This window comes from Abramis brama (assembly GCF_963993115.1).
Source record: "Abramis brama genome assembly, chromosome: 6".
Classification (NCBI taxonomy): Eukaryota; Metazoa; Chordata; class Actinopteri; order Cypriniformes; family Leuciscidae; genus Abramis; species Abramis brama.
Window position 1 is genome coordinate 20,542,011 of NC_139968.1, and position 14,623 is coordinate 20,556,633.

The 14,623-nt window shown below is 40.6% G+C and overlaps 1 protein-coding gene across 1 annotated transcript; it reads right to left on the reverse strand.

Moving 5' to 3' along the window:
* Nucleotides 1–2,886: 2,886 nt before the first annotated feature.
* LOC311085867 (granzyme B(G,H)-like) lies at nt 2,887–5,588 on the reverse strand (the record flags this gene model as incomplete). The annotated part of the gene is made up of 6 exons (XM_084118484.1): nt 2,887–3,045; nt 3,162–3,416; nt 3,620–3,752; nt 3,859–3,990; nt 4,345–4,468; nt 5,525–5,588. 6 exons carry the CDS (start codon nt 5,586–5,588, stop codon nt 2,887–2,889), a joined length of 867 nt encoding a protein of 288 aa, XP_083974610.1.
* Nucleotides 5,589–14,623: the final 9,035 nt, after the last annotated feature.

Sequence of the window (14,623 nt, forward strand, 5' to 3'; positions counted from 1 at the left end):
CCCTACTAAATTCTACGCTCTGGGCTGAGAGTTGATACCTATCTTTTGACTCTCCTTGTTATAGTTTTGGAGTTATGAGTCTTTAGTTTTGTGTGTGTCACTCAGACAAAACAACTCTAAAAAAGCCTTCAGGGCTTAAGGGGTTAAGTGAAATTACTGAACTTAAATATACAAGCTTCATAAAAATGATCATTCTAGAAGAAAATTTCAGATGGCACTTACAGTTTTTTTTGCATCTGAACGCTTCATATATATATATGCTTCCGTAACTTCTTTCAATAAAGTATCACATGACAAGCATCAATCATTCCAAGTGTCTTCACTGTCACAACCATATAAAGTTACAATATTACATGGGGGGCACAAAAGACCTTTTACATTAGTTCACTTGGTGGCCATCTTGGTTACACCCCAAAATTCCAGTCATGCAAGTATGGCTCATATCTATTTGAATGGGGAAAGTCTGAAAACTTCAAAACTGTTGGTCAGGGATAAAATTAGGCAAATATGGTATAATAAATTAAGCTTCTTAAGCTCAAAGACTACAATATATATTAAATATATATTAAAATTATATTAAATATATATATATATATATATATAATTATATATTAATATATTCAATTATATTATAATCCTATATATATATATGTTTTCAGACTTTCCCCATTCAAATAGATATGAGCCATACTTGCATGACTGGAATTTTGGGGTGTAACCAAGTTGGCCACCAAGTGAACTAATGTAAAAGGTCTTTTGTGCCCCCCATGTAATATTGTAACTTTATATGGTTGTGACAATGAAGACACTTGGAATGATTGATGCTTGTCATGTGATACTTTATTGAAAGAAGTTACGGAAGCATTCAGTAACTTAACTCACTTCACATTTCTAATTATGTTGGCACACCTCTCAGTACATCATTTGCCTCTGTTGAAAACCAAGTATGCATACTTCTCTCTTTCCGGGGTGCAAAGTGTTTTCCAATTTTCCCGGAACCATCCGTGCTCGTTTTCAAATGTGGAATAACACAAAATATGTATCATAAAGCTTAGAATCTCAGCTTTTTAAAGCATCCAACCACTTCAATCAACTCAGAACGAGTGCTGACTAGTCTCTCTAAACCGGAGTGTACCGCCCGCGGGCGCCACCTAGCTGCGAAAATATTCATTATCATATTTTTCAAAAATATTGCCTTGATTAACAACACAAAAATGGTGTCATTTGAAAGCTTAGAGTCTGATCTTTACAGTGAATGTAGCCAATTTGAAAAACTCAAGTATTGCTGAGTTATTTGCTGATAAATAGTCTTTTGTACTATGTACGGCAATGTGTCAGAAACATCATACATCTCATGAAACATTCAAAAATAGTTGAAAATGGCACTTTATTTTTTACACAATATTATTACAATTAAAATGAGCCCATGAGAGGGTGTCAAGCACTCAACAAAAAGACTACCTTTGTTCCAAATGCTGTAATTTTTGATTGCTTTATCCAATCACCACACAATTTTATCCAGATGCAGCTCATATGTAGAGGGAATTCCCCAAAATTTTCCTCCTACCTTATTTCCTTCCTGAGTTATTCCATGTCAAGTAAGAAAGATATGCATTATCATAATAAAAATTATATATATTTTTTGTGTTTTTGAAGTTATGAGTCTTTAGTTTTGTGTATGTCACTCAGAAAACAATTTTTTTTAATTGCCTTCCAAATGTGTGAGGACTAAACAAAAAGACTACCTTTGTTCCAAATGCTGTAACTTTTGAGTACTTTATGCGATCACCACAAATTTGATCCAGATGCAGCTGACATTTAGGGGAACTTCTCCAAAAAAGAATTTTCCCCCTACCGTATTTCCTTCCCGAGTTATTGCATGTCAAATAAGAGAGATATGCAAAATCATAATATAAATTATATATATTTTTTTGTATTTATCAGCAGTTTCTCGGCAGAAGAATGTCCAAATGTAATGTAATTTATATTTTCAAAAATCAAATGATACCTATCTTTTGACTCTCCTTGTTATAGTTTTGGAGTTATGAGTCTTTAGTTTTGTGTGTGTCACTCAGACAAAACAACTCTAAAAAAGCCTTCAGGGCTTAAGGGGTTAAGTGAAATTACTGAACTTAAATATACAAGCTTCATAAAAATGTTCATTCTAGAAGAAAATTTCAGATGGCACTTACAGTTTTTTTTGCATCTGAACGCTTCATATATATATATGCTTCCGTAACTTCTTTCAATAAAGTATCACATGACAAGCATCAATCATTCCAAGTGTCTTCACTGTCACAACCATATAAAGTTACAATATTACATGGGGGGCACAAAAGACCTTTTACATTAGTTCACTTGGTGGCCATCTTGGTTACACCCCAAAATTCCAGTCATGCAAGTATGGCTCATATCTATTTGAATGGGGAAAGTCTGAAAACTTCAAAACTGTTGGTCAGGGATAAAATCAGGCAAATATGGTATAATAAATTAAGCTTCTTAAGCTCAAAGACTACAATATATATTAAATATATATTAAAATTATATTAATATATATATATATATATATATATATATATATATATATATATATATATATATATATATATATAATTATATATTAATATATTCAATTATATTATAATCCTATATATATATATGTTTTCAGACTTTCCCCATTCAAATAGATATGAGCCATACTTGCATGACTGGAATTTTGGGGTGTAACCAAGATGGCCACCAAGTGAACTAATGTAAAAGGTCTTTTGTGCCCCCATGTAATATTGTAACTTTATATGGTTGTGACAATGAAGACACTTGGAATGATTGATGCTTGTCATGTGATACTTTATTGAAAGAAGTTACGGAAGCATTCAGTAACTTAACTCACTTCACATTTCTAATTATTTTGCCGATCCAATCGAGATATGGTGAAATCTTAGTATACACATTAGGATATTGAGGTGAATTGCACTGGTCTTTATATCCAAACGATGTGACACCAACTGCAGTGTTTCCATGAACCAAAGGACCTCCTGAATCAAACTGTGAAGAAACAGATCAACACGTCACTAAAAATTAAATATACCGTGTCAGTTTAAACTCATTAATTGACATAACATAATCAAAGTATGTGAATCTTTTTTTTTTTTGGTACGTACAAGGCAGGATCCACCACCACGGCCTTGTGTGCACATCATATTTGAGAGTGAGTATAACTCTCCCCATCTATAGCTACATTCTATGTTATTCATTAAATACACATTTGCTTCCATTAGGCGATCACTCTTTGGGCCATCAGTCTTCATTATTCCCCAGCCGGCAACACTACAGAGAGAATTTGTTCCCACGTCTTCGCCTTTCATTGGTAATGAGATCCTTTTAACATTGTTGTTTGCTTCAACTTTTTCCTGTAGCTGTAATTCAAAAACACAGCCATTATTAATAAGATTTAGTCATCTTTATTAAGACTGGACTGCAGTTGTTTATACTGATGTTTGTATGGTTAGTACAAAAGCCCTGATTGCTAAAGAAATTCAAACACAGTGTGTGTTAGTTTTGTGCCACTGTTTCTTGATCAGATTCAATTTGAACAACTAAAAGTATTACAGTTTGTTACCCTCAAAAGCATGATGTCATTACGATTGTTTCCAAAGTCTGGATGCGGGATGTAAGACTTCACGTTGAAGCGATCAGAACTCTTGATCTTCCTTAAGTCATGAGCACCAACAACAACCGTCAGAATCTCTAATCTGTTGAAAGAGAAAGTCATGATAGTAATTTATGTCATTCAGCACACTGTATGGTTGCACTGCAGTTGTTGTGTCATTCAAAAGTGATTTCTAAACAAGCTTTTACCCATCCCAGCAATGTGCAGCAGTCAAGACAAACTCATCAGAAATGAGGAATCCACCGCAGATATGTTCCCTGTTCTTCTGAAGAGAAACCATGTAGGGTCTGGAGTGGGGTTTGTCTTCTGTGGAGTACACCCTAAAAAATAATTCTGTGGCTTAGTAAATATTACAGTAATATTTAACTTTATTAACTTAATAAAATCTCTGAATATCGTTTACTTGATTGAGTTAAACATACCAAAATAATTGACTAAAAATCCAACAGTTAATTTTATCTAAAATTTACAGTTATATTAAAACAATTTTCACCAAAATAATTTATTTTAAATAAATTATGTCTATATAACACACTTAATATATTTGTGAAATTTCTATCAAAATATTTGATAATGGAGAATTAAACATCTGTTTCAAGAAACAAAAATATTACTTAATTCAAATCAATATTATTAATATATTTAACACTCAACACTCAATTAAAATAATGCACCCCTTCCCCGCCCTCTGACGCGACGACAACCCAACGGTTGAGTGAGCACGGGTTGTTTGAACTCTCTCCAGTCCCTCCAGAACAGTTCTTCTCTTCTCAGCATTGCAGAATTGGTGCATTTCCTCTGTGAAATTCAGGTTTGTGAATGTTTTATTTTATCTATAAAATCATTATTGTGCTTTAAATTATTTTATTTAATGCAAAACAACATACAGAGGCGTAATGTGACACCTAAACGAGAGTCGCGCCTGTCTTTTCGCATGATTGAAACGACTTGCATAAAACACACGACTTTATTCCTAATGATAATGAATATAATTAATTTGGATAATAAAATGTCCTCAGAAATGTGCACTGTTTGTTCATTGGCCGGTTATGGAGTCAGTCGCTCACAGTATCTTTTGGCTGTGAGTGAAACGCAGGACGGTGGTATGAAGTTCGAAGTTCACCCGCAGAGCGCGAGTCCATCTCCGGCACAAGAACCAGCGCTGATCCGGTGGAAATTGGATAACTGACTGGTTGATTACACTTGAATTAGGCTACCTAAATGTTTAAATGTTTCATTTTTACTTATGAAATGTTTGTTAAATGAGTTTAAATGTAGGCAATATTGTATTGGCTTCATGTTAAAACAGTGTAAAATATGCTGTATTGCTGTACTCATCGACAATAAAGGCCAATGTCATGTATACTGGTGGTTGTATGGAATACTATTTTACAAAGGTTTAGAGGAAATAAAAAAAGTTAATATTACTCATAAATAAAACAGTTAAAATTACTCATAAATATTGTTTTTTTAAATTATTACTACTCAATTTTATGTTAATGTAGGCTACCAGATGCAGTTACTCAGATTTAGCCTACTTAATTTTTTTACTTGCATTTACTAAATTCATACAGTATATTTAATTGATTCAACAGCTTTAAAAAAAAAAAAAAAAAAAAAAAAAAAAATGAGTGTAAAAATGTTTCACCAAAAAAAATTGAGTGTAAAAATGTTTCACCAAAATAAAATAAAAAGTTAAACTTTTTAGAGAGTGGGGTTTGGCTTATGTGCCGTTCACTATACCCACATTATCATGAGCTGAGAGAGAGAGTGCTGTCAGTCAACTTATTCAGCACATACGAATCAAACATCCTTAAAAATCATCATAATTTACTGTAATATAATCAATCTCACCAGTGAAGGTCAGGTGTGGCAGCAGAGAGGCCAGCAGGAGCAGAGAGATGATGATGATGGTCATAATGACGAAGACGATCAGTGAGTGTCTGCAGAAGAAGCAGAGTATTTATTGTTTTGTTTTTTTCAGTGGGTGGAGACTAATGTCTAAAATCATAACTTCTTGTTACCATCATGTAAGCACTTCATCTGGCAAGCACCAGTGCTGACATTGGTGTGAGGAAAAAAGCGAGGTCCAAAAGCTCTGTATAAGGCAATGTCCACTTTTGTAAAACCCTGAAACAATTTTCTATGTAGGTAACACTATATACAAATGCAAGTTAAGTATGTGAAATATTTTGCATATGCAATGCTAATACAGGTCACATGACCTTAACTGCATTGATGAATGCAGTGTATACATATTTTTTTCATATTAAATCTATATGCTTGCATTGCACTGAAGTCATTCGAAGCATTTTTTCCCCTAGATAAATTTGTTTCAGGTTTTAGTCTTTCTTGAAATAGAGTGCAGAGAAAAAACTAAGGCAATTTCACATCCTTTTGATGGATGCTGTAAAACTTCACACCCATTGTAGCAAGATCTCTTATTCAGCTCATCAGCTCCAACCACAGTGTTAGATGACAAAAAAACTGTTAAAAGATGATGCATAGTGTCAAAATTAACACTTGCATGCAATATATAAAACACAAATATGTTTGAATACTTCGGCCGACATTAAACAGTTATGAGGCATTTAAACATGACAGGTTCTCTTACGAGAGGTTCTCTCGTACTGCGTAATATCTTACGCTATGGGGAAATCTCTTTTCCGCGAGATATTGAAGCCAATAATTATCCTTAATTTTGAAATAATGTAAAACGCGTTGCGGCAGCATGCAGGCATAGGCAAGATGGCTCCCGTGCCTATTGGCTGTCCTGCGGCAACTGCAGCAGCCTATCGAGAGAGGCCCCCGTGACGCCAGATCCAATGGGGGCGCTTTGCGCCCACTACGTCACGTCCCGGCCTGGGCCTTATAAATATGGCTCGATGGGCTGGTTTCACTGATTTTTCATCTCTTCAGCGGAGCTCACGCATCGCTGGATCCCGAGAGGAAGAAGCCGCGCTGTCTGAGAAAGCTCTTCAGCGGGACGAGCCACTGCACCTGAAGCCGCTGGCCGCGCCGCCTTCAGTCGCCGTTCCTGCTGCACTATCCGGCGTTATATCCTTTTCTCTGCTACTGTGTTTTGTGTGTGTGTGTGTGTGTGTGTGTGTGTGTGTTTGCCGCCACGACGCACACTCTCATTACACTAAAAGAGCCGTCAGCGAGTGCGAGAGCTGCGTGATCCTCACCCAGGAAAGGGTTTCCTGGGTGAGGATCACGCAGCTCTCGCGCTCGCTGGCGGCGGCTGCCCTCACTGTGAGCTACTGCCTACAGTGACTCTGAGGACTCGCCTGGCATTCTTCTCCGAGACTGCACCTCCGCCCGCCGCGGTACCGCGCCGTAAAAAGCCGTGCTCAACGGGTCCCGGAACCTCCCCCAACCCGCAAAGCTCGCCGGTTCGCTCGCCTGCTTCACCTGCTTCACTAGAGTCTCTTCCTGATGGACAGTGGCCGCCGTCTGCCGCTGCTTCCGTGGTGGATATCAGCCAAGAAGCCGCGTCTGTGGGGGATGATACCTGCTCTCTCTCTGTTCCAGCCGCGCAAACTGTGCCGTACACAGGGGATGTCAGGAGCGGATGGTCACGGGGTTAGTTTTTTCTTTACGTTACAAGAAAGCTACCCCTGCCCTTGCACCCATTCACGTGTCACTCACCGGCGAAAGGAGAACTAGCAACCTAGATTCCTATCAATATAATTGCTCCTTATAGGACGCTATTTATTAGGAATGATGCTATTCTAGCCCCTCTTCCTGGACTCTCTGCGAGTCCCTGATGACCACGTACTATATGAGCCCCGGGCACTTGCCCTTGGGACTTGCACGGCGTTTTACATTGTGTTCCCCATAGCTTAAGATATTACGCAGTACGAGAGAAACTCTCATAAGAGAACGTACTCGGTTACTAACGTAACCTCGGTTCTCTCTAGAAGAGGGAACGAGTACTGCGTATCTTTGCCGTGCCTGCAACACGCTCTGGTTCGCTTCGGCGATGAAAAACCAGTGAAACCAGCCCATCGAGCCATATTTATAAGGCCCAGGCCACATGAGTTTAGGCGGGACGTGACGTAGTGGGCGCAAAACGCCCCCATTGGATCTGGCATCACGGGGGCCTCTCTCGATAGGCTGCTGCAGTTGCCGCAGGACAGCCAATAGGCACGGGAGCCGTCTTGCCTATGCCTGCATGCTGCCGCAATGCGTTTTACATTATTTCAAAATTAAGGATAATTTTTGGCTTCAATATCTCGCGGAAAAGAGATTTCCCCATAGCGTAAGATATTACGCAGTACAAGAGAACCTTTTCTAGAGAGAACCGAGGTTACGTTAGTAACCGAGTACGTTTTATATATTGTTGTGTTTTTTTAGAAGTAGACCAGGGGCTGTCAGCCATTTGAAGTACTGTTTGTCTTCATTATTAATCAGTGTACTCCAAATCAAAAATAAAATTCATAATGGCTATAAAATGTCGACTTGTGATATTGTTCTCAAACTGCAGAAGTGAGGTAGAAGTAAACCTCTTGATTAACTTTACGGGAGCTCAGGAAACAAATGTGAGGAAGAACAATTGTATTTTGTGTGTGCAATGCATTTAGACAGGATGTTCCTCAATTTCATGAGGTTGAAACATTGAAGACTATTTGACTTATTGTTGTTAACACATGAAACTTTTATGATACAAATTTTGCATACTATTTAGGACAGGTAGTATTTTGGGAAGGTGTTTTTTTTTTTTTTTTTTTACATTTCCACACTTAATGGAAAGAGTTTCTGGTCTCTTTATCAGATCGGTTTCCAGTGCACCACAATGTCATATCTAATGATCTAAAACAAATTCAAGTGAGATGTAGCATGGCTAATTAATAACTGGTTTTCACTATAGTTAAAACGAAAAAAAAAGACTTTAATATATTTATTTACTTCTTATTTACTTCTCCGGTGCTGCATCTCTTGTGTCACATCTTTAATGAATTACTGAAAATTGTGCAGAAAATGTAGATGGAAATTGAGAACGTATTATAGTGCATGCAACTAAAATAATACATTTAAAAAATATATTAATAATAAACATATATTTTTTTACTCATTTTGATAACATAAAAAAAATGTTTGGAGTGAAAATGAAACATCTTTTTTTTTATCAGAATGTACTATAATGTTAAAATAATAATAATAATAATAATAATAATAAAATGTAGCAGATCTTATCAGCAAGAATTAATCATAATGAATATTGTGAGTGTGAAACAGCATTTTCCCAGCCAGTTGCAATGTTCATTTGAATCTTTTGATTTGTTCTTATTGGTTTTGGGGGCAACACTACAAGTAGGCCTACATCTGATTCTTTCTTTCTTTTTTTTTTCACGTAACTAGTAAAGTTACACATTACTTTTAAATGAGCAACAAGTTACTATTTCCAAATCAGTGAGTGTGAGTGTCTGCAGAAGAAGCAGAGTATTTATTGTTTTGTTTTTTTCAGTGGGTGGAGACTAATGTCTAAAATCATAACTTCTTGTTACCATCATGTAAGCACTTCATCTGGCAAGCACCAGTGCTGACTTTGGTGTGAGGAAAAAAGCGAGGTCCAAAAGCTCTGTATAAGGCAATGTCCACTTTTGTAAAACCCTGAAACAATTTTCTATGTAGGTAACACTATATACAAATGCAAGTTAAGTATGTGAAATATTTTGCATATGCAATGCTAATACAGGTCACATGACCTTAACTGCATTAATGAATGCAGTGTATACATATTTTTTTCATATTAAATCTATATGCTTGCATTGCACTGAAGTCATTCGAAGCATTTTTTCCCCTAGATAAATTTGTTTCAGGTTTTAGTCTTTCTTGAAATAGAGTGCAGAGAAAAAACTAAGGCAATTTCACATCCTTTTGATGGATGCCGTAAAACTTCACACCCATCGTAGCAAGATCTCTTATTCAGCTCATCAGCTCCAACCACAGTGTTAGATGACAAAAAAACTGTTAAAAGATGACGCATAGTGTCAAAATTAACACTTGCATGCAATATATAAAACACAAATATGTTTGAATACTTGGGCTGACATTAAACAGTTATGAGGCATTTAAACATGACAGGTTCTCTTACGAGAGGTTCTCTCGTACTGCGTAATATCTTACGCTATGGGGAAATCTCTTTTCCGCGAGATATTGAAGCCAATAATTATCCTTAATTTTGAAATAATGTAAAACGCGTTGCGGCAGCATGCAGGCATAGGCAAGATGGCTCCCGTGCCTATTGGCTGTCCTGCAGCAACTGCAGCAGCCTATCGAGAGAGGCCCCCGTGACGCCAGATCCAATACGTCACGTCCCGCCTAAACTCACGTGGCCTGGGCCTTATAAATATGTCTCGATGGGCTGGTTTCACTGATTTTTCATCTCTTCAACGGAGCTCACGCATCGCTGGATCCCGAGAGGAAGAAGCTGCCGCTGTCTGAGAAAGCTCTTCAGCGGGACGAGCCACTGCACCTGAAGCCACTGGCCGCGCCGCCTTCAGTCGCCGTTCCTGCTGCGCTATCCGGCGTTATATCCTTTTCTCTGCAACTGTGTTTTGTGTGTGTGTGTGTGTGTGTTCGCCGCCGCGACGCACACTCTCATTACACTAAAAGAGCCGGGCGTCTTTTTCAAGACGCCCCTTTCCTGGGTGAGGATCACGCAGCTCTCGCACTCGCTGGTGGCGGCTGCCCTCACTGTGAGCTACTGCCTACGGTGACTCTGAGGACTCGCCTGGCATCCTTCTCCGAGACAAGCGCCGTGCTCAACGGGTCCCGGAACCTCCCCCAATCCGCAAAGCTCGCCGGTTCGCCCGCCTGCTTCACTTGCTTTGCTAGAGTCTCTTCCTGATGGACAGTGGCCGCCGTCTGCCGCCGCTTCCGTGGTGGATATCAGCCAAGAAGCCGCGTCTGTGGGGGATGATACCTGCTCTCTCTCTGTTCCAGCCGCGCAAACTGCGCCGTTCACAGGGGATGTCAGGAGCGGATGGTCACGGAGTTAGTTTTTTCTTTACGTTACAAGAAAGCTACCCCTGCCCTTGCACCCATTCACGCGTCACTCACCGGCGAAAGGAGAACTAGCAACCTAGATTCCTATCAATATAATTGCTCCTTATAGAATTCTATTTATTAGGAAGGATGCTATTCTAGCCCCTCTTCCTGGACTCTCTGCGAGTCCCTGATGACCACGTACTATATGAGCCCCGGGCACTTGCCCTTGGGACTTGCACGGCGTTTTACATTGTGTTCCCCATAGCGTAAGATATTACGCAGTACGAGAGAACCTCTCATAAGAGAACGTACTCGGTTACTAACGTAACCTCGGTTCTCTCTAGAAGAGGGAACGAGTACTGTGTATCTTTGCCGTGCCTGCAACACGCTCTGGTTCGCTTCGGCGATGAAAAACCAGTGAAACCAGCCCATCGAGCCATATTTATAAGGCCCAGGCCACGTGAGTTTAGGCGGGACGTGACGTAGTGGGCGCAAAGTGCCCCCATTGGATCTGGCATCACAGGGGCCTCTCTCGATAGGCTGCTGCAGTTGCCGCAGGACAGCCAATAGGCACGGGAGCCGTCTTGCCTATGCCTGCATGCTGCCGCAACGCGTTTTACATTATTTCAAAATTAAGGATAATTTTTGCCTTCAATATCTCGCGGAAAAGAGATAGCGTAAGATATTACGCAGTACTCGTTCCCTTTTCTAGAGAGAACCGAGGTTACGTCAGTAACCGAGTACGTTTTATATATTGTTGTGTTTTTTTTAGAAGTAGACCAGGGGCTGTCAGCCATTTGAAGTACTGTTTGTCTTCATTATTAATCACTGTACTCCAAATCAAAAATAAAATTCATAATGGATATAAAATGTCGACTTGTGATATTGTTCTCAAACTGCAGAAGTAAGGTAGAAGTAAACCTCTTGATTAACTTTACGGGAGCTCAGGAAACAAATGTGAGGAAGAACAATTGTATTTTGTGTGTGCAATGCATTTAGACAGGATGTTCCTCAATTTCATGAGGTTGAAACATTGAAGACTATCTGACTTATTGTTGTTAACACATGATACTCTTATGATACAAATTTTGCATACTATTTAGGACGGGTAGTATTTTGGGACGTTTTTTTTTTTTTTTTTTTTTTTACATTTCCACACTTAATGGAAAGAGTTTCTGGTCTCTTTATCAGATCGGTTTCCAGTGCACCACAATGTCATATCTAATGATCTAAAACAAATTCAAGTGAGCTGTAGCATGGCTAATTAATAACTGGTTTTCACTATAGTAAAAAAAAAAGAAAAAAAAAAGACTTCTCCGGTGCTGCATCTCTTGTGTCACATCTTTAATGAATTACTGAAAATCGTGCAGAAAATGTAGATGGAAATTGAGAACTGTATTATAGTGCATGCAACTAAAATAATACATTTAAAAAATACATTAATAATAAAAATATAGTTTTTTACTCATTTTGATAACATAAAAAAATGTTTGGAGTGAAAATTAATCATCTTTTTTTTATCAGAATGTACTATCATGTTAAAATAATAATAATAATAATAAAAGGTAGCAGATCTTATCTACCAGCAAGGATTAATCATAATGAATATTGTGAGTGTGAAACAGCATTTTCCCAGCCAGTTGCAATGTTCATTTGAATCTTTTGATTTGTTCTTATTGGTTCCCTTTCAAGGGAACTCCCGTTGCGTCGAGAATGACGCTATGGGGAACGCTTTGCGTGATGACGTCTTGAAGCACATGTAAAATCAGTCCAATGGTGTAGCGGGACGTCAGAGGCGGGTGACGTCACGTACCAGGAAGCTTTCTGAGTCTTCAGTCGCGCTCTGTGTTGAAATCTGTCCTTGTTATTTGGTGTTGTCTGTCTATATATATATATATTTATTCAGATATGGCGAGCAAGCAGCAGTATCGAGTGTGTGTCCATCCCTGCCCGCGTTATTTAACGGGAGGTGACACACACACTCTTTGTGTTGTTTGTTTGGGAGAGGAGCATGCCCAGTCAGCACTCGAGGGTGGTGACTGTGTGCATTGCTGTGCGCTTCCATTGCGGACGCTCCGATCCCGGTTGGCTCGGTTCAATCCCGACCACGTTCCCCAGGGCTCGGGTCCCGCCGCGGCTGAGGCTCGGCGGCGATCTCAGACCTGGGGTTCGCAAATGGATCTGTCAGTGGATGTTGAGACGGGCTCTGCCTTATCTCAGCCTCTTACTGACAGATCCAGTGCCTCTCATCAGGGTGTGGAAGCACGCGCTGCGGTTTCTTCCCCCCCGATAGAGGCACCAATACTACAACTATCCAGCTCTGAGGAGTTGGATGTTGTAAGTATTGAAGCTGAGTCTGAGGATTCGCCACCTCAGTCTCATGCATTTGAAGAGCTGCTTGATGTAGTTACTAGAGCAGTTGACAGACTTTCTATTGAGTGGCCAGAGGATAGGCAGGACGTTCGTTCGAAAAGCAAACTCGACGAACGCTTCCTGCCATCTCGTGCACAGCCTCAGCGCAGGAGTCTTCCGTTTTTCCCCGATCTCCACACCGAGGTGTCGAGATCGTGGGGAAAACCAATGTCATACAGAGTATACACACCACAAACATCCCATTACTCTTCCATCTATAAATATAAAGAGCATGGTTATGGGGAGATGCCGAAGGTGGAGGAGACGTTGGCGAACTATCTCTCTCCAGCAACGGCATCTTCCTTGAAGACTCCTACACTCCCCACTAAACCAGTAAAGTTTACATCTTCCCTGATTCATAAATCATATGCAGCCGCTGGTCAAGCTGCAGCGTGTCTGCATACGATGTCCCTTATGCAGGCTTATCAGGCAGAATTACTGGGTGATTTAGAGGAGGGCGGGGGTATTGGTCCTGACACAGTAGCTGAACTGCGTAGAGCCACAGATTTGTCTCTCAGGGCCACCAAGGAGACCGCTAAATCAGTCGGGCGGTCTATGGCAGCCCTGGTGGCCACTGAGAGGCATCTGTGGCTCAATCTGAGTGACATCAAAGATAGAGAAAAACATGTTCTTTTAGATGCGCCGGTTTCTACTGTTGGGCTATTTGGAGATGCAGTGAACAGTGCGGTAGCTAAATCGCAAGAAGCTTCAAAACAGGCTGCTGCACTCCAGAAACTTCTCCCCCGCCGTTCTTTCATTGAGGCTGCTGAGCGGGAGCAGCCTCACTCCTCTAAAAAGAGCGCTGATCATCGTGCCACTCAAAAGCAGAGTGTGTCCTCCCGTGCTCCCCCACAAAAATCTCGGGGACACGGAGGGCGCGCTCAAACCCAGCAGTCTTCGAGGGGTAGAGCGGATCTGCGGACCGTTATTACTGCCAAGAAGGCTGCTGGGAAGAAATCCTGACGTCCGAGGGCTCAGGACTAATGAGGGTAGTCCCCCCCGAAGCAGAGCGGTTAACACCTCTTTTTACGGTGCCCGTCTCTCTTCGGTACCCTCAGGGGACCGTTCTGCCAACCCTGCCGCCTCAGGTGTTACAGGGCGCAGCGGTCTCCGGCGAGCACATATCTCAAGGACCACCCGGAAACGTAGTGGCCTCGGGATGCCCGCCCCCTCCGAGGAGGGTGTTAGAGCAGTCTGTTCGGTCGTTCCCTGCCGGTGCGCCGTTACAGGGCGACGAATTGACTACTCGACAACAACAAAATCCAGAAACCAGTCTCGAGAGGCTGGTACCTCTAGTAGAATCTTTGACAGCGTGGAAGCTACTGTCAAATGTTTCTCGTTGGGTCCTGCAGACCGTAGAAAAAGGGTATCAGATACAATTCAAGAAACGCCCACCTCGGTTTATGGGGGTCCTGCCCACAGTGGTGGGCCCCGAGCAGGTTCTGGTTATGGAACAGGAAGTAAACACTCTGTTAGAGAAAGGGGCCATAGAATATGTACCTCCCTCCGACAGGGAAGCCGGGTTTTACAGCCGGTACTTCATAG